This window comes from Mustelus asterias, chromosome 11 (assembly GCF_964213995.1).
Source record: "Mustelus asterias chromosome 11, sMusAst1.hap1.1, whole genome shotgun sequence".
NCBI lineage: Eukaryota > Metazoa > Chordata > Chondrichthyes > Carcharhiniformes > Triakidae > Mustelus > Mustelus asterias.
Window position 1 is genome coordinate 13,543,527 of NC_135811.1, and position 25,991 is coordinate 13,569,517.

Sequence of the window (25,991 nt, forward strand, 5' to 3'; positions counted from 1 at the left end):
GGAGAAGGGTTATTCATGAAGGCACCAAACACAAAAAGGAACTCCATTGGGAATGTATAGAGGTGAAGTCGAGGCATCGGAGGGAGTGCACCAACTGTCAAACAACTCATCAATCCAAACCTTCAAATGCCACCTGCCCCCCATGTAGCAGAGTCTGCTGATTGTAATTTAGAAATATCAGCCATCTCAGAACAAGAATTAAGCAAGTCATCCTCAATCCTATCCGAGCAAAGCATTACTAATGGATGATAGGTAAGCTTAAGGAAAATAAATGCCAGTCTCCTGTATAAATGTTATTGAATGTAACTCTGTGCAGTATAAAATCAAGCTCACAGATAGAATTCTTCATCAAGATGGAGAATGATGGAGTTGATTCTGAGACTTGGGTCCTGAATCTAAATAAAGGAATCTACAATGGTATGACGTGCAAATCGGTTATGAAGGATTGGAGAATGTTACTTAAAAGGATCACAGTGGAAAGGCAATGGGAAACATTCAAAGAGCACATGGGTGAACTGCAACAATTGCTCATTCCTGCCTGGTGCAAAAATAAAACTGGAAAGGTGGTCAAACCGTAGCTTACAAGGGAAATTAGGGATATTATTAGATCCAAGGAGGAAGCATACAAATTGGCCAGAAAAAACAGCAGATTTAGGATTGGGAGCAGTTTAGAATTCAGCAAAGGAGGACAAAGGGATTGATTAAGAAGGGGAAAATAGAGTGCGAGACAAAGCTGGGTGGGGTGGGGTGAGCTGTGAGGAAGATGCAAAGATCCTTCGGTGTGATTTGGATAAGTTGAGTGAGTGGGCAAATGATTGATAGTTGTAATATAATATGGATAAATATGAGGTTATCCACTTTGGTAGCAAAAAGGCAGATTACTATCTGAATGGCCATAAATTAGGAGAGGGGATGTGCAATGAGACCTGGGTGTACTCATCCACCAGTCACTGAAAGTAAGCATGCAGGTGCAGCAGGCAGTAAAAAAAAGACAAGTGATATGTTGGCCTTCATAGTGAGAAGATTTGAATACAGGAGCAGAGATGTCTTGCTGCAGTTATACAGAGCCTTGGTGAGACCATTACTGGAATATTGTGTGCAATTTTGGTCTCCTTAACTGAGGGAGGATGTTCTTGCTATGGAAGGAGTGCAGCAAAGGTTTACGAGGCTGATGCCTGGGCTGATGGATGACTGACGTTTGAGGAGAGATTGAGTCAGTTAACATTATATTTGCTGGAGTTTAGAAGGATGAGGGGGATCGCATTGAAATCTATAAAATTCTAACAGGACCAGACAGGGTTGATGCAGGAAGACTGTTCATGATGGTGGGGGAGTCCAGAACCAAAGGGTCACAGTCTGAAGATATGGGGTAAACCACTTAGGCCTGAGATGAGGAGAAATTTCTTCACCCGGAGAGTGGTCAGGCTGTGGAATTCACAGAAAATACATTGTACATTTTCAAGAAGGAGTTAGATAAAGCTCTTGGGGTGAAAGGGATCAAAGGATATGGGGGGAAGCAGGAACAGGTTACTGAGTTGGATGATCAGCCATGATCATGATGAATGGCGGAGCAGGCTCGAAGGGCAGAATGGTCCATCACTCTTATTTTCGATGTTTCTGTGTTTCTTTTTCAGTGTGATCTTTTTACGTGGGTGCTGTGTGTGACTGTTGTGTCATTGAAAGTCAGTTCCTGCTGGCTGACATTTGAAGTGTCTCCAAGTCGGATCAGCTAAAACAGTCATGTTACATTTCTCCATGCTGACTAGAAATGCCTCCAGCAGCCTCTCCTACTTTTCCACACCATGGTGTCGTGATGTAATTGGGAATTGCAGATTTGTCACAGTTTTGTTAAACTGAAAGGTCAGACTTGCGTCAATGCACCATGCGGCTATTTTCAGGCTGTACTTAGCACAGCCGGTGGTTTGACTGTTACGGTGGCGCCACGTCCTTGGTGTCAGCAACAACCTTTCGCAGCGCAGCCAAACCTGCAGCCTATAACACTGCTTGGTTCACAAGTCAGGATTGTGGTAATGAGATACCAAAAAGAAACATTCTCAGCGCGGGGGGTGGGGAATAAACGTAATTTGATGCTACCCTACACCACATGTATTCTGAACATTGACATTTGAAAACTGATGAGAAAATAATATTTTAAAGATCAAAAGTTTTTTTTCCCCCCACCCTTCCCAAAAAGGATAAGGAGAAAAATGGATGGATCAGTTACCGTTCCTTGCCTTGTGTGAATCTAAACTTGATGGATCAGGAAGTGTCCAGGTCCAGTTGTAAATGTGCTGAGTTAGCTGACACTTGCAGGAGTGACAATAGCAGCTTCAGTTGAGTACTCATTCTTCAGTGGCACGGTGGCACAATGGTTAGTACTGCTGCCTCACAGCGCCGGGGACCTGAGTTCGATCCTGGCCTTGGGTGACTGTGTGGATTTTGCGTGTTCTCCTCGTGTCTGGATGGGTTTCCTCCCACAATCCGAAGATGTACGGGTTAGGTTGATTGGCCATGGCAAATTGCCCCTTAGTGTCAGGGGGATTATCAGGGTAAATGGATGGGATTGTTGTCAGTACAGCCTCGATGAGCTTAATGGCTCCTTCTGCACTGTAGGGATTCCATCATTCTATGATTCATTAGTGAGTCTGGAAGGAAAATGTCAGCAGATGCCCTACCTGGAAAGGTATCATGGCTAAGTTCAGTTTTATCCTCACATTTTTCAGCAGAGAGTCACTGGAAAAACTCAGGAGTTTATTTTCCATCCTGACACAAGCCTGCAGTTGCTGAGACCAATTATAACCTAGTTCGGATCATGTAGTTAATGTTTTTAATTAGTCAATGCGGGTTGTAAGGAGCCAGACAAACATCTTTAGCATGCAGTTGATAATGGAGAATTAGAAAATGAATTTCACAGCCATCAGGGCTAATTTTATTCACAAAATAACCTGCTTTCATTATAACAGCATTTGCATTATTTGGAAAAGTAATGCAATCTCATAATCGAGTTTGATTGTGGATGTCAGTGTGCAGGTCACATTTTCAGCATTAAGATTTAAACACTGTGAAAAGGAACAAAGCTTATTTTAATAACCTTACTCTCCAACTTGCGATTTGAATGCTGAAAGGGCTGATGGACACCTCACCTAATGTATCCAGCACAGTGCTCAAAAAAGGATTGCTGTAAGTGTGCTACAAAGACATCATTCACTTGAGAGGTGCTGATGATTTTGAAAACTAGGGCGGCGAACCCACAGTGGGTTCGGACTTGCGCACGAGTTTATCGGCTTGGCAACATTCATTTCCTAACCGCAAAACTGAAGCTTTGCTTTGTCTTCCACTCCAGAGGCCCTGACCAGTCACCCCATATTGTGAGGATAGATTGGAGAGGTTGGGACTGTTCTCTTTGGAGAGAAGAAGGCTAAGAGGAGATTTGATAGAGATGTTCAAAATCATGAGGGGTCCGGACAGAGTAGATAGGGAGAAACCGTTCCCGCTCGTAAAAGGATCGAGAATGAGAGGGCGCAGATTTACAGAGATTTACAAAAGAAGTAAATGTGATGTGAGAAAAAACTTTTCCACACAGCGAGTGGTTCCAGGTTTAGAATGGACGGGCTGTAAGTGTGGTGGAGGCAGATTCAATCGAGGCATTCAAGAGGGCATTTGATAATTACTTGAATAGAAACAATGTGCAGGGGTACGGGGAAAAGACAGGAGAGTGGCACTAATCATGATGTTCGTTCGGAGAGCAGGTGCAGACATGATGGGCCAAATGGCTTCCTTTTGAACCATAACCATTCCGTGATGTTTATTCAGTGAGAAACTGAGCCATACAGATTTTTTCAGTCCCTGGCTTTTGCTAAACTGGGCAGTACACCGCAATTGGTGTCACTACCCCAAAGTTAGCAATGGTAAAAATGAGCTTCGTGGTTGCAATCCTTGCTTGAAATGTGTGTGTGTATATGTGGATATTGGGTGAGAACAAGGTTGATCTGGTCTTTGATAATTCCCTCACCACCCTCCTCTATGGCTTATTAACCTGCTGCCCATCGCTTGCACTCTTGTACATAGACGATAGCTATGTGGTTGAGGCAAGAGAGAGTTCCCAACACTAATAGTTTCACCATACCCTATCATGCAATCAACAGTTTCAGGAAGGATGAAGAGAAGTTAATGAGGGAGAATGAACGTGTGCAGTGATGGAACAAGAAGATTCCTTTGAGCTGCCTTGTAATATTTAACAAAATGTTTAGGATTGATTCACAATTTCTCTTTTTCAGGATGAGATAGCTGAAATGAAACGCAAGTTAAAGATCATGAACCACCACATTGACCAGCTGAAGGATGAGATCTGCGCAAAAGAGGCTGCACTCGTGAAGCAACAGTTGGAATATCAGCGCATGGAAAAGGAGAAAGAGACCCTAAAGGTATGGTTGGAGGAATTACTGAACCAATACTTCCTTAGCTCTCATTACCAAATTGACCTGTGGACAATTTTTTTGCATCTTCATTAACTCAGTGGGCGGGATTCTCCAGCCTTGTGAGACAGCGCTCGGGAATCCCGATGCCCCACAGAATGAGGCATCGGCCAAAAACCGGGATTTCCGATGGGCATTGAGGCAATCAAGATTCACATGACCCACTCCGCTGGCCCCGATCGGGTTCCCGCCCAGCGGAGGTGGCACCATGACAATTGTACAAACCCACTAATCGCAATACAATGAGTGAGTTTGATGGTCCATTCACCATGGCCCAGGCGGGAACAGCGTCGATCCTGAGTGGTGGGGGGAGGTCCGAAGGGGGGTCTGAGGCAGTAGGGGGCTGGGGGGGGGGGGGAAGGAGGGTCTGAGTGGTGGGGGGGAGGTCTGAGGGCACAGAGGTCTGAGACCCCTGAATGGGGTCTGAGGGAGAAAGGGAGCTGAGTGGGGGGTGTGAGGGAGAAGGAGGCTGAGCAGGAACGGGGGTTGGAGGGGGAAGGGCAGCTGAGGGGGAAGAGTGGGCTGAGGGGGAAGGGCGGGCTGAGGGGGAAGGGTGGGCTGAGGGGTTGGTGGCTGAGTGAGGGTCTGAGCAGGAAGGGGGGTCTGAGGGGGTGGAAGGTGGTCGGATCTGGCCACCGTCATGCCTGTGTGGTTTGGGGGATGGTTACCCATTATTTGTGGGTGTGGGGATGGATGCCCCTATTTGGTGAGGGGTTGGTGGTGCCCCCCTGGTCAATGGGCGGAAGGGGGCGGGGGCACCAGATGAAGGGGGCCTGTCTTTATGCACAGAGATTGGGGTGCCCTGACCTCTGAACATCAGGGCTGGCCAGTGGGTTACCTGAGATGAGCTCATTGGCATCTTTCAGGTGGGTGAATCCCAGCTGATAGACAGTGCCGATGTGAACGAGAAATACTCCTGTTTTCCTGTCGGTGTGTGCACTTAGTCTGAAAACAGGAGAATGCCGCCCAATGTATTTAACCTGTCAGTGCATCTTTTTATTGGACTAATAGAAACTAACAGAAAGTTTCAATGATGTGGTGGTTGATGTTCTAATCACCCCTTCTTCCTCCTGATGGTCTACGGGCCAAAATGGTAGCTTTTCTCTCTGTGAAGCAATCATACAAATAATGGCCAAAGAATTGGATTTGACCTCTAAACCATTGCCCCATCTTGCAAGTTGGGAGTCTTGCATCCTCATTGCAGCTGTTCTGCTTCCCTCACTTTAGCAGGAAAACACTTCTCACAGGCTGCAAACAGCCATTGCTGATATTTTAATTGGTTATTATTGATTGACTGAGATCAAATATGTTTCTTTTCTGTTTATTTTCATTAAATTACAAGTGGAGGTTTGGATAGATTACTTAGTATTCTTGCTGTTTGATTGGTATCTGCAGGGATTTGCTGAGGAGCATAAAATAACAGTCTACTGAAATAGTAACTTAACTATGATCTGATTGGATATTAAGGTCATCAATGGCTTGTGTGATTTGACAGGAGCAATAATGAGATCCCCAGGGCCAGTAATGGCCAATATTATGTGAGTTTTATTTTCAGCGCTCTTTGTACCATTATTTCTAATTCCCTGAGCTTAGATTGAAATATTAGGAAGAGAGAGAAGGTGGTCAGTGGTTTTGTCACTGGACGAGTGATCCAGAGACCCAGGCTAATGCTCTGGGGACATGGGTTCAAATCCCACCACGGCATCTGGTGGAATTTAAAGTCAATAAAAGAATTCTGGAATTAGGCGGCACGGTGGCACAGTGGTAAGCACTGCTGCCTCACAGCGCCAGGGACCCGGGTTTGATTCCCGGCTTGGGTCACTGTCTGTGTGGAGTTTGCACATTCTCCCCGTGTCTGCCTGGGTTTCCTCCGGGTGCTCCGGTTTCCTCCTAAAGATGTGTGGGTTAGGTGCATTGGCCATGCTAAATTGCCCCTTAGTGTCAAAGGGACTAGCTAGGGTAAATGTATGAGTTATGGGGATAGGGCCTGGGTGGGAATGTGGTCGGTGCAGACTTGATGGGCTGAATGGCCTCCTTCTGCACTGTGTGATCCTATGATTCTATGAAAGCTAGTCTCAGTAATAGTGATTGTGAAACTATCGTCGCTTGTTATAAAAAACCCATTTGGTTCACTAGCTTCCTTTAGGAAAGGATATCTTCTGTACTTACCTGGTCTGGCCAACGTATGACTCCAGATCCACAGTAATGTGATTAACTCTTAACTGTTCTCTGAACTGGCCTTGTAGGTCACTCAGTTCTAGGGCAATTAAGGATGGTTAACAGATAAGACCATAAGAAATGGGAACAGGAGTAAGCCCCTCGAGCCTGGTCCCACATTCAGTAGAATCATGACTGATCCCACATTCCTCATGTCCACTTTCCTGCCCTTTCCCCGGAACCCTTGATTCCCTTTCTGATCAATAATCTATCTCAGCCTTAAATATGCACAAGGACTCTGCCCCCTTAGCTCATTATGGCAACAAGTTCCAAAGACTCTCAAATCTCTGAGAGAAGAAATTCCTCATCATCTCAGTCTTAAATTGGCATCCTTTTATTCTGAGACTCTGCCCTCTGGTTCTAGACTCTACCAAGAGGGGAAATAACCTTTCAGCATTTACCCTGTCAAGCACCTTAAGAATCTGATATGTTTCAATGATTCTTCTAAATTCCAATGAGTGGAGTCCCAGCCTGTTTAACCTTTCCTCATAAGACATTCCCTCCATACCGAGGATCATCCGAGCGAACCTTCTCTGAACTGCCTCCAACGAAATATCTTTCTTAAATAAAGGGACCAAAACTGCTTACAGCACGCCAGATGCGGTCTCACCAGTACCTCGTACATGCTGGCCTTTTCACTGACACCCATGTCCCATCAAAGAATAAAGACCAAAAAAACAAAAGCTGTTTGATATTACAATGTGATGCTGCACACTTTTTTATTTGTTTATTTTTTACTGATTGTTATCCATCCTTAATTGCCTTTGAGAAAGTGGGGGTGAGCCGCATGGACCGCTGTAGTCCATGTGGTGTCAGTACACCCACAGTGCTGTTGAAAGGTTTTTGACCCAGCAGCAGTGAAGGAATGGTGATATAGTATGGGATTTTATGGCCTTGCTCGTCCGAAGCTCGTAAGATCCCGCCTGAAGCCAACAGAGAATGCCATTTTGCGAGCCTCGCCTGCCCTGATTCTGGGGCAGGCGAGGTGGTAAGATTCCGGTAATAATTTCAAATCAGGATGGTGTTGACTCATAGGGGAACTTACAAGAGGTGCTTATATGTGTCTGCTGCTCTTGTTCCTTTAGGTAGTAAAGCTGTGGGTTTGGAAGGTGATGTGAAAAGATGCTTGGTGAGTTGATGTACTGCATCTTGCAGATGGTACATGCTGTTGCCACTGTGAATTAGTGGTCGAGGAAGGGAGCGTATATGGGTGCTATTCAAGTGGGTTGCATTGTCTTTTTTTATTCTTTCATGGGGTGTGGGCATCACTGACTAGGCCAGCATTTATTGCCCATCCCTAATTGCTCTTGAGAAGGTGGTGCTGAGCTGCCTTTTTGAACCGCTACAATCCATATGGTGTCGATACACTCACCGAACTGTTAGCGAGGGAGTTTCAGGATCTTGACCCAGCCACAGTGAAGGAAAGGTGATATATTTCCAAGACAGGATGATGTGTGGCTTGGAGGCGAACTTGAAGGTGGTGGTGTTCCTATGTGTCTACTGCCCTTGTCTTTCTAGATGGTATAGGCCGTGGGTTTGGAAGATGCTGTCTAAGGAGCCTTGGTGAGTTGCTGCAGTGCATCTTGTAGATGGTACACACTCACACTGTGTGTCAGTGGTGGAAGGAGGGATGTTGAAAGTGGTGGATAGTGTGTGTCAAGCTGGGTATTTTGTTCTGGAATAGTGTTGAGCTTCTCGAGATTTGTTGGAATTTCACTCATCCAGGCAAGTGGAGAGTATTCCATCATGCACCTGAATAGTGCCATGCAGATGTCAGACAAGCTTTGGGAAGTCAGAAAGTGAGATACGCTCCAAGAATTCCAAGGCTCTGACCTGCTCTTGTAGCCACTTCTTGTCCTGGATGGTGTCAAACTTCTTGATGTTGGAGCTTCCATGTGCTACCAGGCACATGGAGAGTATTCCAACACACTCCTGACTTGTGCCTTGTCAATGGTGGACAGATTCTGGGGAGTCAGGAGGTGAGTTATCTGTCTCAGAATTCCCAGCCTTTGACCTATACTTGTGGTCACAGTATTTGGCTGGTCAATAAATTTCTCATCAACGGTAACCCCGGGATGTTATTGGTGGATGATTCAGTGATGGCAATAGTGTTGCATGTCAAGGTTCATTGTTAAATCTGCGTCGCTGTGTTACGGTGAAGCCCTAGCTGTATCTATTGATTTTGCATGGTGACAAAAGGCTGCTGATGGTGCCTCCAAAAGCCACATCCAGCTGTTTGCAGTAACTGGCTGATGTTCACTTTGAAGTCTATTTTATTGATGCCTTTGGTCCTCAAACCAATGCAATGTCACTGGTATTGCTATCCATTTTTTTCTGGGAGTTCTTTTAACTGCTGTGAGTAACAGCATATATCCACTGCTGCTATCACTCTCCAGCATCGAATTTCAGCATAGAAGGATCATTGCGTTAGGACAAGGGGTTGGCCATTGACGACAATGATAATCAAAGGGTTGTGAATCTTTCAAATGTTAAAGAAAATATTCTTGGGATGCGAGGGTCACTGGGGAGAAAGCAAGTTTAATTACCCATCCCTAGTTACACTTGATCAGGTATTAGTGAGTCCACAGATCTGTGGATGCTCATTCATTGATCATAGTGAAGACTGATTGATATATTTTTGGACACTAAGAGATGGATTTTGGATGCCAGGGCAGGCGGCTGACTAACTGGGCCTGCCTCTTAAATAATGTCCCGATGCACACAATATTTACTTCAGGCTGGGTGGGGAGTGGGGAGGGGTTTGGTCTTGTGGGTGGTGCAGGCTGGAAGCAGAGTGTTGATGGCCACAGAGATGGGCAAGTGCTGAGGGGGCTGGTTAGAAAGCCTGCCTTGGTTCTCTTGGACTTTGTCCCTGTTGTATCAGAAGATTTTAGGCCACCTAGCCCTCATCCCTCACACTACCCCCCCGCCTCCTCATGACCCCTTTATACCTTCCATGCCAACTCATGACATCTTAGTGTCAACTCAAGTCCTCCCCATGGCTGCTAAAACAATCCATGCCAACTCATGTCCCAGCTGCTCCCAAAGGCCTCTATACAGCCAGCTCATGTCCCTTCCATACCCATTCACTCCATGTGCATTTATGTATATACCAATGAACCATGTAATAGCAATGGCATGTGTGGAACTGCTTAGAAAATTAACACTACTTACAAATCTTCTTTTGAAAACAAACTGCAATATCTACAACATATTAGTGTCAATTAGACAGACCATTAAATTATAAGTAATAGAGCTTTCAGACACTTCACACCTCTTAATCTTGTCCAGATAAACAGACATCGAGGAAAGAGATCACAGAAAGAACAACTTGTTATGACCACTTAAAGATGTCAGATGCCAAAGTCAACAATTCACTTCATTTGACAGAACAGAATCCCCTGCCTAAATACTTTAATTGGTCACACCTTTGGACACCTGGAGGTCCCTGGTCCAGAGACCACACTTTCAGAAACATTACTATCAACCAATACTCGCCTCCATAATTGAAGTTGCCTTTCATGAGGCTGTGATTATAGCCACTGTCGTATTGATCTGCATAGCAATAGTTACTGAGTTTCAAAGTAGCTTGTATATAGCAGGTGCATTTAAAAAAAATCATCTATGGGATGTGCGCATCACTGGCTGGGCTAGCATTTGTTACTCATCCCTGATTGCCCTTGAACTGAGTGGCTCCCTGGGAAATTTCAGAAATCCGTTAAGAAGCAACAACTTTGCAGTGGGTCTGGAATCACATGTATGCCAAACGAGCTAAGGATAGCAGATTCCCGTCCCCAAGGGACATGGATGAGCCAGATGGAGTTTTTGCAACAATCGACAGTGGTTTCATGGTCAATATTAGACTTTTAATTCCAGATCTTTATTGAATTCAGATTCACAAAGTATTATAAAGGCAAAATACTGCAGATGCTAGAATCTGAAACAAAAACAGAAAATACTGGAAAATCTCAGCAGGTCTGACAGCATCTGTGGGGGGAAAATAGACCCTTCATCAGAGCTGAAGACAAAATGTAAATGGCGGTGATAAAGGTTGAGAATGGTGCTAACAGTGTCCATTAAGAGATCGGAGTGTGTAATGCACCACCATTTAAATTCCCTTTGTCTTTTTGTCTATGAATCATTGTCAATTACAACCCCCCCCCTCACCCTCCACAGTATAAATCTTGTCCTATTTTCTTTGTCTTCAGCTCTGACAAAGGGTCATCCAGACTCGAAATGTTGGCTCTATTCTCTCCCCACAGATGCTGTCAGACCTGCTGAGATTTTCCAGCATTTTCTGTTTGTTTCCAGAGTATTACACTGGATTACTAGTCCAGTAAAATTACCACAGTGTCACTGCCTCCCAATATAATAAAACTAAATATAAATGCAAGTCCTTCTTGCTCTGATCACCTTTCTCTGTTATGGTCAGGCACAGAGCTTAAGCCTGACAATATGCCAATACTTTCTTGTGTGACAGTGAGCATGCATTCTCGCAACCTTCCCAATGTACGATGCAGTGTACATGAGGACTAGTCATTTCCACCGTGTGCATTCTTCAGTGCAGAGCTGCCTGCTGTAGGATGAAGCACCGATTCAGTGAGCTCTTCTTTGTAAATGTCAGACTTAATTTTCCAGCATCTTGAACTCCTGCCACATAGTTGGCCACCCGTGTGTCCTGGTTCACTGCTGCACTCGGTCGCTATTTGACGAGATATTTTGCGGCAAGCTGCAAGATTTATTTTTCACACTTTTCCCCCTGTTTTCTTTTTTGTGAGATCATTTCTGTACTCATTCTGCACTGTGATTGCATTTCCCAAACAGGTTATTCTAGGTGGCAATGAATGGTACTGTGTGATTTGTGTTTTGTGGCTGTAGAGATTTGCATTCTAATTAGTATTCTGTAACTTGATATCTGTGTCTGTGCACTGTTGGAGAACAGAGACCACTCCATCTGACGAAGGAGCAGCAAGCTCCGAAAGCTTATGGTATTTGCTACCAAATAAACCTGTTGGACTTTAACCTGGTGTTGTGAGACTTCTTACTGATTTGTGTTTACCATGGCACCGTCAGCAGTCAGATTCTTGTGGATTCAAGCCCAATTGCAGAGACTTGACCATAAAATCTAGATTAACACCGCAGTTCAGTGCTGAGTGAATCAGAGGTCTTAGCTTTCGAAAAGGATGTAAAACCGAGGTCTGTTAGCTCTCTTAGCTGGAGGTAATAGATTTTCTGGCATTATTTTGAAAAGGTTCAGAGGGGTTATCCCTTGTGTCCTCACGAGATCACAAGATCACGTTTATTTTGTGAGCTCTTACTGTGCACAAATTGGCTGTCATGATGTGGAGATGCTGGCGTTGGACTGGGGTAAACACAGTAAGAAGTTTAACAACACCAGGTTAAAGTCCAACAGGTTTATTTGGTAGCAAAAGCCACACAATCTTTCGGAGCTCCAAGCCCCTTCTTCACCTGGTGTTGTTAAACTTCTTACTACAAATTGGCTGCCATTTTTGACCACATTGCACCAGAGACCACAGTTCAAAAGATACTATACTGGCTGAAAAGTGCTTTGGGGGCGGCTTGATGTTGTGAAAGGTGCTCTACAAATGCAAGTCTTTCTCTTTGTTGTATGTTATATATTTCTGCAGCAAGGAAAAGAAGTATGATTCAGTACTGTGTTCTCCAAAGCTACTGTCAAAGGCAATTATTCAATATTTCATTGGTAACTTCATATGGCATAGTTCCATTAAACGCCTGAATAGTGCGAGAGATGCAGACACCAGTTATTTTCAATTATAAAGAAAAAATATCTCGTTGAAAGCAGTTCTGTGCGATCAAAGAGGATAACGTATTTTTTTCAGAGCAGATGCAGATCTGTTAAGACATCCTTTCCTTCATTGTTGATTTGAACAGAGAATAGGTCACAGTTGGCAGTCTGGATCATTTATCTTCCTGGTTCTTTGTTGACCTATTTTCTGCTCAGATAAGCTTCAGTAGCTCTCCAATAGATGATGGTCCATCGGACTACCTCATGCTCATGACTAAACGGAGATGAATGGTAAGGTCTTGCAGCTGATGAGGGGAACTGAAAATTTCAGAGAGTGGATAATTCTGAATATGGAAAAATAGGTCCTAAAGTGTCTCCGAGGCAGTGCAGGCACACTTGCTTTTTCCCTTCTGGGATCTGCTTTCAATTCCACTCAAAATGATGCTGGACCCTTCTCTGCTATCGTAAGGATCCTAGGTGTAAGAAATCTCGATGTGGAGATGCCGGCGTTGGACTGGGGTAAACACAGTAAGAGTTTTAACAACACCAGGTTAAAGTCCAACAGGTTTATTTGGTAGCAAATGCCATTAGCCTTCGGAGCGCTGCTCCTTCGTCAGATCTGACGAAGGAGCAGCGCTCCGAAAGCTAATGGCATTTGCTACCAAATAAACCTGTTGGACTTTAACCTGGTGTTGTTAAAACTCCTACTGTAAGAAATCTCAGCAGCCTCAACCCATGCCTTGTGGATGTGATCTACAAGATTGACCAGGATTCTGCACAAATTTCAATCCACAATTAGTTGGAAATAGAGACCTTGGATAAAATTTACCTTCAGCACAGAGCCAGAAGTGCAATAGTGAATAGTGAGATGATAGTGATAGATTTCAAGAGGACATAGATGGCTGGTGGAATGGGAGAACATGCGGCAAATTAAATTTGGTGCATTCAAGTGAGTGATGATGCATTTTGGTAGAAAGAATGAGGAGAGGCCATATCTAAAATCAGAAACGCAATTCTAAAGGGACTGCAAGAGCAGTAAGACCTGGGGGCATATGTGCGCACATTGTTCAAGGTGGCAGGCCAGATTGAGAAAATGGTTAAAAGAAAATACACATGAAATCCTTGGCTTTATAAGTAGAGGCATTGGGAGGGATTTTCCTCACAACCTCGCCCGCCCTGTGTTTCACGGTGGCAGAGACAGCCCGCCATTAGCTGGCGGTGGGATCTTCTGGTCCCACCATGGTCAACAGGGTTTCCTGTTGAACGCACCCCTCTCCACTGGGGAACCCGCGGCGGGGGGTTCGTCATCAGTGGGACCCCCTTGCATGAATGGCTGGAAAATTTCAGTCACAGAGTACAAAGATAAGAAAGTTATGACAAATCGTTATAAGATTCTGGTTTGACCTCAATTGGAGCATTGTGTCCAATGTTTGGCAGCACACTTTAGGAAGAATGGTCCCAGGGATTTTAGTTATGTGAATGGTTTGGAGAAGACGGGCTTGTCCTCCTTGGAGAAAGATTTTACGGAAGAGTTCAAAAATCATGAGACGTTTAGACAGAGCAGATAGAGAGACCCACTATTCCAATTTGCAGAAAGGGCGAGAAGCAGAGGATACTGATTGACGGTAATGGGCAAAGCTGAGGAAAAATCTGTTTTACGCAGCGAGTGGTTAGGATCAGGTATGCACTGCCTGAAAGACTGATGGAATTAGGCTGATTGCAACATGGAATTGGATAAACATCTGAAGAGAAAACAGGCTCTGGAGAGGGAGCGGGTGAGCAGTACTAGCTGTGTTGATTTTGCGGAGAGCTGGCATGGACACAGTGGACTGAATTGGCCTCCTTCTGTGTCTTAAAACCATTCTACGATTATTTTTGGCCTCCCCTAACAAAGATTATCTGTCCAATGATTTTAATTTTAGGACATATGCATTTTGCATGTGGGAAACCGTAACGCTGATCCCAAGAGACCAAAGTAGGAAAATGTTCTATTTCTCAGCATCGACGCCTACCATTCATAAAAATGTTAGACTGAAAAATACACTTAAGGAAAGCATTAAATGTAAGTAAATATGTGACGGTGCAATTGATTCCTGCCTTCTTTGATAATGATTTCAGAGGGAAAACCAGCTGATTAAATTGAAATGTGGAAATTCGGTTCCTTGGAGTTTGTTTGTGCTTGCACTGTCTGGGGGAGAATTGGAAGTTCAGCAGGGGCAGATTGAGGTTGAGGGAGTTGCATGGCTTGTTGGGGGGGTCGGGGGGGGGGGGGGTTTGTGGGGGGCTTATCTTCAACTTCTGGGAGACAGGGTAGGTTAATTTCAGCCCCTGGGGGCAGTAACTTTAAACCCTGAGCAGGGCAAGGAGGGGACTAAGGTCCTGATGCTGCCCAGGGTTGGGAGACATTCTGGTGATCGTTCATCAGCCACTGTTCCAACGTTGAGCAGAGCTGTATCCCAAGACACGACCACTCTCATTTATAACTATTTTGTGGGGATATGTTACCAAAACTCTATTCCAGTGGACTGCAAACTGTTGATCTTTCTACACACTTTCAGCTATTTCAAAGGGTTCTCCCCTTTTTTTCCCCTAACCACAGAGCGAACTGCAGAAGATGAAGCAACAGGCCCAGGACACCCGGATTTTCATTGAAAACCAGGAGACAGAGGAAAGAAAATTACTGAGGATTATTGATGAGGCTGACACAGAGAGGATTCGGCAAAAGAAAGAGCTGGACCAGGTATATCACATTGGATTGTGAGACAATTCATTCATTCCATTCTGAAATGATGAAGAGTCTCAAAAATGTAACTAAGTACTATATAGATGCAAGTGTTTAAAATTAAGTGCTGTGGTTTCTGAAACTGTAGTAGTCAGTCCCCTCTTATAACATCTGTTTATCTTCTGTAATTTAGCATTTATCTCTATATTATTATTAGTATTACTTAAATAGCGAATGACTGCAGAATTCTGAGGTGCAGAGGGATCTGATGTTCTAATCCATGAGTCACAAAAAAATGTATGCAACTACAGCAAGTAATTAAGAAGGCTAATGGAATGCTATCCTTTATTATGAGAGGAATTGAACCTAAGGGCGTCACAGTGGCACACTGGTTAGAACTGCTGCCTCACAGTGCCAGGGACGGTTCGATTCCCAGCTTGGGTCGCTGTCTGTGCGGAGTTTGCACGTGTCTGCATGGGTTTCCTCCAGGTGCTCCGGTTTCCTCCCACAGTCCAAAGATGTGCGGGTTAGGTGGATTGGCCATGCTAAATTGCCCCTCAGTGTCAGGGGATTAGCTCGGGTAAATGCATGGGGTAATGAGGATAGGGTCTGGGTGGGATTGTTGTCGGTGCAAACTCGATGGGCCGAATGGCCTCCTTCTGCACTGTAGGATTCTATGATTCAATAAAAGTAAGGACAGAGAATGCTGAAAAAGCTCAACAGGTCTGGCAACATCTGTAGAGAGAGAAAACCAAGTTCATGCTTGACTCACTGCAACTAAAAGAGAGGGAAAATACGTTGGATAGTATGTTGTAGCTGGGAGAGATTGCAGCAAAGATTAAAAATTAAAAGAAAAATGAAAAAGATTGCAACAAAGATTGCAAAAGCACTTAAGAGTGAAAGATGGATGATCCGGTGTGGGAAGGGGGCGTAGGCAGGGAAAGAGCAGGTTTTTGCATTGAGACAAAACATATATGGAATATTTAGAAAAAGATTTAAGATGGAAGAGGAAGGTCACAGTCTAAAGTTGTCAAACTCAGTGTTGAGTTCTGAGGGCTGTAACCTGCCTAATCGGAAGATGAGGCATTGCTCCTCCAGCTTGTGTTGGGCTTCACTAGAGCATTGCAGCATAGAATCATAGAATCCCTACAGTGCAGAAGGAAGCCATTCGGCCCATTGTGTCTTCACTGACAACCTTCACCTGGGCTCTATCCCTGTAACCCCGCATATTTAGCCCGCAAATCTCTCTAATCTATGCATCCCGGGACACTAAGGAGCAATTTAGCATGGCCAATGCTCCTAACCCAGACATCTTTGGACTGTGGGAGGAAACCGGAACACCTGGAGGAAACCCATGCAGACACAGGGAGAACGTGCAGACTCCACACAGACAGTGACCCAAGCCGGGAATTGAACCTGGGTCCCTGGCGCTGTGAGGCAGCAGTGCTAACCACTGTGCCACCGTACTGCCTGTCCAGGCCAAGGACAGACACATGGGCATGAGAGCAAGAAGCTGAGTTCAAATGGTAAGCAATAACTTATGAGCTGAGCAAAGGTGTTTGCAAAGCAATCCCCCAGTCTGTGTTTAGTCTCCACAATGTAGAGGAGACTGCATTGGGAGCATGATTACAGTAAACCTAATTGAAGTAGATGCAAGTGAACTGCTGCTGAACCTGAAAGGAGTATTTGGGGCCTTGAATGGTGAGGAGAGAGGAGGTAAAGGGGCAGGTGTTGCACCTTCTATGATTGCAAGGGAAGGTGCCAAGGCAAGGAGGTGGGGAGTTGGGTGTGATGGAGGAGTAGACCAGGGTGTCAGGGAGGGAACGGTCCCTGCGGAATGCTGACAGGGGGAGTGAGGGGTGGGTTTCATAGTAGTATCATGTTGGAGTTGGTGGAAATAGTGGAGGATGATCCTTTAAGATCACCCCCCTTCTCCCCCCTCCCCCTCCTTATATATCCCCCTTAATCCCAAAATCTCCCCCTTAATGTCCAAATCTTTGATCAAGGCTTTGTTTGTCCCTCCTTCTCTGCCATGGTGTGAAACTTCGCCGGTTATACTTCTTTGAATGGCCAGAGGACAGTTTTCATCATCAAAGGTGCTACATAAGTGCAAGTTGTTGCTGTTTTGTATAACCACAGCTTCAGTGGGAAGTGGTTATGCTGCAGTCCTACTGCAAATTCAGTCTACATTGCTTGTGCTATTCAGGTTTGGCAAGTACCCTTTGGGAAAATTAGTTTTTTTTTTCTGGTTTACTAAAGTAACAGCCAATGGTTATTTGAAATCAATTTTGTCCAATATTTTCTCAGCAGAGTCTTAATTTATAGCTTCATAATTATCCCATCATATTCCTATTAGCAAACATTAAGGGCTATTAAGCTTATTATGTGCCTTTAATTGCAGGGTAGCCTTCCTTGTTTTTTCTAGCTCGAAGCTTGTGTAGCTGCGAAGATTGATTTCTGCTCACCCTCTTCACTGATGGAACAAGTTTCCAGTACGCTTTCATGTTGTTTCCGCAATTAACTTTTTTCTAACATTCTAGGTCATCAGTGAGAGAGACATTTTGGGCACTCAGCTTGTGCGCCGCAACGATGAGCTGGCCTTGCTGTATGAGAAGATAAAGATCCAACACTCCATGCTAAATAAAGGCGAGATACAATACAGGCAGCGGGTGGATGATATTCGACTCCTCCGCATGGAGATCAAGAAACTACGGCGGGAGAAACACCTCCTAAGCAAGAGTGTTTCTAACCTGGAGGACCTCAGGTGAAACTAGCAAATCTGCTTGTGAAGGAATTCTTATAAAAACGGATAATCACTGGGAGTTGGATGCAGTGGCATGGCTGCTGTATATTGTATAGCCTTAAGGCCAACAGAGAGCAATTATAAGAGTCAACCACATTGATGCAAGGCAAGGCTTACATAGGCCTGACTAGGTATGGCCAGGAAGGAATATTTCCTTTCTTGAAGGACAGTCGAACCAGTTGGGCTTTTGCAACAATCTGACGGTTTTTACATGATCCCTTTTTATTTCCAGTTTTTTTAAAACTCACGCTTCCATGGTTAGGTCTTAACTCATATTCTCTGGCTGACCAATCCAAACCTCTAGGTTTTTGGTCCAGCAACATGATCACAACTGTATGATCATATCTTGCTATAGAAGGAGTGCAGTGTAGCTTTACCAGGCTGATTCCTGAGATGGTTGGTCTGTCATAGGAGGATGGACTAAGTCGGCTAGGATTGTTTTGATTGGAGTTTAGAAGAGTGAGAGGGGATCTCATAGAAATTTATAAAATTCTAACAGGATTATACAGAGTCGATTCAGAAAGAATGTTCCCGATGATGGGGGAATCCAGAACTAGGAGTCATAGTTTGAGAATAAGGGGTAAACCTTTTAGGACTGAGGTGAGAAGAAACGTTTTCACCCAGAGGGTGGGGAATGTGTGGAATTCACTATCACAGAATGTAGTTGAGGCCAAAATGTTGTGTGATTTCAAGAAGAAATTAGATATAGCTCTTGAGGCTTAAAGGGATCAAGGGATATTGGAGGGACGGCAGGATCAGGGTATTGAATTTGAAGATCAACCATGATCATAATGAATGGTGGAGCAAGCTTGAAAGCTATGATGCTATTAGGCAGGAAATTAGAGGCATAAATTGGAAGGAGGTTTTCTCAGAGAAATGTATGGAAGAAATGTGGCAAATTTTCAAGGAAGATTTGGAAGATTGTTCCAAATCTTCCTTGAAAATTTGCCACATTTCTTCCGTACAAGGAAAATTTGTCTGCAGCTCTGCACGGCAATGTTCCGGTGTGACAGGGGAGTTATGGTAGGTTACAGGAACCATGGTGCACGAAAGCTGTAACGGATTTAGTCAGGACGAAAAGAAAAGCCTACAAAAGGTTCAGGGAGCTAGGTAATGTTAGAAATCTAGAAGAGTATACGACTGGTAGGAAGGAACTAAAGAGGAAAATTAGAAGAGCCAGGAGGGGATATGAGAAGGCCTTGGTGGACAGGATAAAGGAAAACCCCAAGGCATTCTACAAGTATGTGAAGAGCAAGAGGATAAGATGTGAAGGAGTAGGACCTATCAAATGTGACGGTGGGAAAGTCTGTATTGAAACGGTTGAAATAGCAGAGGTACTCAATGAATACTTTGCTTCAGTATTCACAGTGGAAAAGGACCTTGGTAGTTGCAGTGCAGACTTGCAGTGGACTGAGAAGATTGAGCATGTGGGCATTAGGAAAGAGGATGTGTTGGAGCTGTTGAAAATCATCAAGTTAGATAAATCGCCGGGACCGGATGGGATGTACCCCAGGCTACTGTGGGAGGCGAGGGAAGCGATTGCTGATCCTCTGGTGATGATCTTTGCGTCGTCAATGGAGACGGGAGAGGTTCTGGAGGATTGGAGGATGGTGGATGTGGTTCCGTTATAACCATGAAGGTTCTATGTACCTGCTCTGGGACTTTGACACCCCTAATGTGGTATTTTTAAAGGATAGGCTTGCTTGTAGTCCATGAAGGTACAAACAAACAAGAGCTTTATTGGAAAGGTGTTTACTCTACTGGCTGTTAGGATAGACTGCCCATTTGTCCGCACAAACGACTGATGATGGCATCAGGATGTCACATGATTGGTCCCTTAAATTGCCCTTATTCCAACTAGGGACAATGTGAACACACAACACTTTTTTTCCCCTTTTACATTAGAGGTTTCTGCAATGAAATATAGCATAATATTAACAATCAAAATTCTCAATATAAACAATTAATAAACACAATAGTCAAAAGATGAGAGGTTTCGGAGGACGTCTATTTCTGGGTGGCTGTTGGTGAACCTCAAGCATCTGCTTTTTCGTGTTGACTGCAACCTCTGGTGTTTCTGGTTTAGTTTGGACATCGTCTGTGGTTGTCTTCACCAGAGTCTATGTGGTGTTCGGAAGTTGGCTCGGTGTTGAAGTGTTCTCAACTGAGATACTGTTTTGGGTAGGTTCTCAGGTATGTCCAGGTCTTCATTTGGCACAGCTTGTTGTGGACTCTGGGTTAATTCTGTCTCTGGCAAACTGGCTCTGGTTGCCAAAGGTTGATCCACATGTCTTCTCCATACTACATCGTCTTGAGTTTGTACGTGTAGGAGACCAGTCCTGTCTGTGCTAAGATGATGGCAGGTATCCACCTCTCACTGGTGGATAATATAATTCCTTGCCAATACCTGTTGACTTTTATGAAAAACATGGCATTTAGCCCTGTTCTCGCATCATATAACCTGATCTTGCTGTTCCTTCTCAACAATTTCTCTTGTTTTGGGAAAATTATGTAAATCAATTGCTAATTTATGTTTTATCATGAGCAATGTTCGAGAACTTTGTGGAATGTGTAGCGTTCCTGTACATCATCAGGAATTGGCTCAATCGTTTAGACAACAAACCTTGCTCTGGAGTTACTGTCAACGAATGTTTCATTGTCTGAATAAACCGTACTGCCGTTTGTGGCAGGAGGATAAGGAGCAGATCGGATGTGTTAAATCCCATTCTCCTTTAAATAGTTTGTGAATTCTTGCTGAATGAACTGCGGCCCATTGTTGTTCACAAGTTGTTCAGGATAACCTGAACAACCTTCCAAATCTCTCACCCAGTCTTTCTATTGTTCTCTCTGAGGACATTGTCTTCATAGTGGTGACTTCAGGCCATTGCAAGTGCATGATGGTCACAATGAGAAACATGAGTCTTCGAATGGCCCGGCATAATCTATATGAACTCTGAGCCATGGCCCTTCTGGCCATTCCCATCGGTGTAATGGTGCTAGTTGTGGCAGGTTCCGAATTTTTCCACAAGACGAACACATCTCCACCTTCTCCTGGATTTTGCCACCAAGCCTTGCCCCCCAAAAGTAGCTCTGGCTATCTTCTTCATCCTTACTATACCACAGTGATCTTCATGTGGTTGGTTTAGTACATGTTTCCTTAATAATGGTAGAATGATGACTCTTGTTCCGCAGAGGAGACAACCAGCTTGTATGGATAGTTTGAGTCTTCGGGGTGACATACGACATCAACTCCGGGTTTGCTCCCATGGTCTTGCCATGAAGTACCATGTCCAAACCTTCTGACAGTAGTGGATCATTTCTGGCATACTTCTTAACCTGTGGTTACAGGAGTGTTATCTATTTGCTCAAAGTAGCAAGTGTTTCCACTTGAACTGTTTATTGATGACTTGTTGGGTAAAGGTAATTGGGAGAGTTCATCCCATGGAGAATTGATTGACGATGGTTTATCATATATATGTGCTGACAACAGCAATGCCCATCTCTTCATTCGGCTCACTGCCAGAGATGGTGTGAGTCCCAAATATCGCTGTCAGTGGTCGATGATCCATTAATCAAGTAAACTGCCTTCCTTCCGTGGGCGACACAGTGGCAAGCACTGCTGCCTCACAGCGCCAGGGACCCAGGTTTGATTCCCGGCTTGGGTCACTGTATGGAGTTTGCATATTCTTCTTCTGTCTGCGTGGGTTTCCTCCGGGTGCTCCGGTTTCCTCCCACAGTCCAAAGATGTGCGAGTTAGGTTGATTGGTCATGCTGAATTGACCTTTAGTGTCAGGGGGACTAGCAGGGTAAAAAAGTGGGGCTATGGGGATAGGGGCTGGGTGGGATTGTGGTCGGTGCAGACTTGATGGGCCAAATGGCCTCCTTCACTGTAGGGCTTCTATGTTTCATATCGGTATTGGTAGCAATGTTTGATTCCTGGAGCTATTTTGTCTATCTGTACACAGTTCATTTCTGCTTTATTCAATTATCTTGATGCAAAAGCCATCGGCTTCTCTTTACCATTGGACATTGTGTGAGAAATTACCGCACCCACCCCATAAGATGATGCATCACATGCCAGTTGCAAAGGTAAATTCAGAGCAAAGTGTGTCAGGACTTCTGACTTTAATAATGCCTCTTTAGCTTGTAAGAAGGCTTTCTCACACTGATCCACCCATTTCCAATTCCTGTTTTGACACAATAAGTCATGTGAAGGTTTAAGAATAGCTGGTAGGTTAGGGACAAACCTTCCATAATAGTTTAATATGCCCAAAAAAGAACAAAACTGATTGGTGTTTTGACATGCAGTTCACGGCTTTGACTTTTGAAGGCGATTTGTGCAGTCTCTTTGCGTCTATGATATGACCCAGATATTTAGTAGAATATTGGGAACATTCACATTGATCTTTCCATACCCTAATCTGTAATTTTCTCGCCTCTGTAGTGTGGCATCTTGGTTGTGCAGTTGTTCTTCCTTATTGTTTCCAGTACCTAAGATATTCTGGAAAATCCCTCTGGACCATCCAGCCTGTCCCACCTTGTGCATCACAATATATGCATGCTCCAGCCAGGCTAAAACCAAGTGATCGGCGATAGAAGCAAAAACGTGCCAGGTTCAAATTCCTTACATAGCAGTACAGTTGAAACACAACCTGAGTTTTAGCTGTCTTAGATGTTGTGTACTCAGATTGTTCCTAGTTAGAACAAGGGCACTTTAAGGGAACGATCACATGACATCCTCTTGAAGTCATTGGCCATTTGTGAATGGAGTTTTGGCTGAGCGTTAAACTCTCCTTTCCCACTGGAGCGGTAGCAGGGGATGCAAGACTGGAGAATTTTCCGGAATATCTTAGTTCCTGGAAAGAATAAGGAAGAACAGTTGCACAACCTAGATGCTACACTACAGAGGCGAGAAGATTACGGACATGTATACTCATATGATGTGGCTCTGGTTTGAACTGTGAAGGGCAGTACTCTGTTTTGGTACGTCAAGCGCTTTCAGGATGCAGGTAGGGCTGTCAGCATTTTCAGAACACTAAAAACAACTCTAAGGTTATAAAGTAGGGTGCAAGAGACTCCGGGGGGGTATTTTTCCATCCCACGCGCCATGGGAATCATAGCGGGCGGAAAGGGAGAGGACCATGCAAAGGTCCATTGACCTCAGACAGGTTTTCCCATTTTAGAGCAAGCATGGCTGGAAAATCTTGCTCCACATGTCCAGTTTTCAAACCAGAACTCATGACGATAATCCTTGTGATACACGTCCAAGCGATTTAGTGGTCATCCGTAAGGAGGTTTAGAACATAGAACATAGAAAAACTACAGCACAAACAGGCCCTTCGGCTCACAAGTTGTGCCGAACACATCCCTACCTTCTAGACCTACCTATAACCCTCCATCCTATTACGCTCCATGTACTCATCCAGGAGTCTCTTAAAAGACCCTATTGAGTTCGCCTCCACCACCACTGACGGCAGCCGATTCCACTCGCCCACCACCCTCTGTGTGAAAAACTTACCCCTAACATCTCCCCTGTACCTACCCCCAGCACCCTAAACCTGTGTCCTCTCGTAGCAGACATTTCCACCCTGGGACAAAGCCTCTGAGAGTCCACCCAATCTATGCCTCTCAACATCTTATACACCTCTATTAGGTGTCATCTCATCCTTCGTCTCTCCAAGGAGAAAAGACCGAGCTCCCTCAGCCTATCCTCATAAGGCATGCCACTCAATCCAGGCAACATCCTTGTAAATCTCCTCTGCACCCTTTCAATCTTTTCCACATCCTTCCTATAGTGAGGCGACCAGAACTGAGCACAGTACTCCAAGTGGGGTCTGACGAGGGTCTTATATAGCTGCATCATTAACCCCGGACTCCTAAACTCAATCCCTCGATTAATAAAGGCCAGCACACCATACGCCTTCTTAACCACCTCCTCCACCTGTGGGGCCGATTTTAGAGTCCTATGGACCCGGACCCCAAGGTCCTTCTGATCCTCTACAGTACTAAGAGTCTTTCCCTTTATATTGTACTCCTTCATCCCATTTGACCTACCAAAATGGACCACGACGCATTTATCTGGGTTGAAGTCCATCTGCCACTTGTCCGCCCAGTCTTGCATCCTATCTATGTCCCTCTGTAACTTCTGACATCCCTCCAGACTATCCACAACCCCACCAACCTTCGTGTCGTCGGCAAACTTACCAACCCATCCCTCCGCTTCCTCATCCAGGTCATTTATGAAAATGACAAACAGCAAGGGTCCCAGAACAGATCCCTGGGGCAGACCACTGGTGATCGACCTCCATTTAGAAAAAGACCCATCTATACCCACTCTCTGCCTCCTTTGGGCAAGCCAGTTCTGGATCCTCCGGGCAGCAGCCCCTTGGATCCCACGCCCTCTCACCTTTTCTAGAAGCCTTGCATGGGGGACCTTATCGAACGCCTTGCTAAAATCCATATAAACCACATCTACTGCCTTCCCTTCGTCAATGAGTTTAGTCACATTTTCGAAGAACTCCACCAGGCTCGTAAGGCACGATCTGCCCTTGACAAAGCCATGCTGAGTTTCTGCTTTGCTGGGAAGCGAGAGCCTTTACAGTGACATGAAATTGGCAGCCTAACTGCTCCCTTGAAGCTCTCCTTCTGTGCAAAGCTCTACTGTAACAGAAACTGCACTGGAATATGGTCACTGAACTCAATAATTTGAATCAAATGAAATGTATAACAGCACGACAAGCAAAATTAGAATAAATTGGACTGAATTTTTCCAAGCTGTTTAGTATTCTTTAGGGGACCTGAACAGTTTGTGATAAAATGGAATATCTAAATAACTAGTAGAAATCTCAACTGATGTACTGTCAGCATAAATATTGAACATCATAAGCTCGCTTCTTTTTTCCCTCTCCTCCCCCTCTCCTAATTTATGAACTTGGTTTGCAACCGCAGTATGTTGTGTGAAGTCTTGTTTCTCAGTGCAGAATTGGTTTTAACTGTTCTCGATAACTTTTTAATCCGAGTAGACACTGCTGTCATATTCAATAAATCAATTATTGCTTACTGGCGGGACGCCGCCATTAGGACAAAAAGGAAATTCATCCTGAGCATTTTGCAGATGTGAAAAGAAAGTGGTAACTGAATGGTTGGACAGCTTTGCAAATTCAGTAGTCCCGCTCCGGTGACCTCATAAGCCAGTGACCTGAAAGACTGGCACAGTGGGGCGGCACGGTGGCACAGTGGTGAGCACTACTGCCTCACAGCGCCAGGGACCCAGGTTCCATTCCGGCCTTTGGTCACTGTCTATGCGGAGTCTGCACGTTCTCCCCGTGTCTGCATGGGTTTCCTCCGAGTGCTCTGGTTTCCTCCCACACTCAAAAGATGTGCGGGTTAGGTTGATTGGCCCCCTTTAATGTCAGGGGGATTAGCAGGATAAATGTGTGGGGTTACGGGAATAGGGCTTGGTTGGGATTGTGGTCGGTACAGACTTGATGGGCCGCATGGCCTCCTTCTGTACTGTCGGGATTCTATTCTATAAGCTTTATGTTATGTATGAGCACATTTCGGTTAATCAGTTCAAATATTGCCATGTTTGTTGCCAGATGTTCTGAATAATTCCTAAAGCTTTTCAAACAATTGAAGTATTAAGTTTCACAGGAACAATTTTAATGCCCATTAACCCCTTCACCCTCTCTCCCCCTCTCGCTGTATTTTGATTGGCAGATCAGATGGCGGTATTCTCAATTTTCACCATTCTTGGTTCCAACTATTCCTGGTTGTATAATTGAAGAGCTTATGTGTATATTATTCTGCACCTTACAGTTTATTTTGATGTGCACTCAAAAATTACTTCAGAAACAGATCCATACACATTTATGTCAGAGTGCTGTAAATCCATTACATAATTTGTACCTTTCTTTAGAATTTGTTTATGATGGCAACTTTTACATCGTTGTTTACTGTGGGCGGAATTTTCTCATTCTGCCTGCAGCAGGTTAGGTGGCGGCCAGG

At 44.6% G+C, this 25,991-nt stretch overlaps 1 protein-coding gene across 1 annotated transcript in view; it reads left to right on the forward strand.

The window, feature by feature from the left end:
- The window catches only part of cfap58 (cilia and flagella associated protein 58), a 222,049-nt gene that overhangs the window by 73,633 nt on the left and 122,425 nt on the right, over positions 1-25,991 (forward strand). Inside the window, exons 11-13 of the mRNA XM_078224321.1 lie at positions 4,278-4,424; positions 15,059-15,199; positions 17,722-17,945. Of these exons, the coding sequence (XP_078080447.1) occupies positions 4,278-4,424; positions 15,059-15,199; positions 17,722-17,945 (512 nt within the window). The remainder of the gene's footprint in view (positions 1-4,277; positions 4,425-15,058; positions 15,200-17,721; positions 17,946-25,991) is intronic.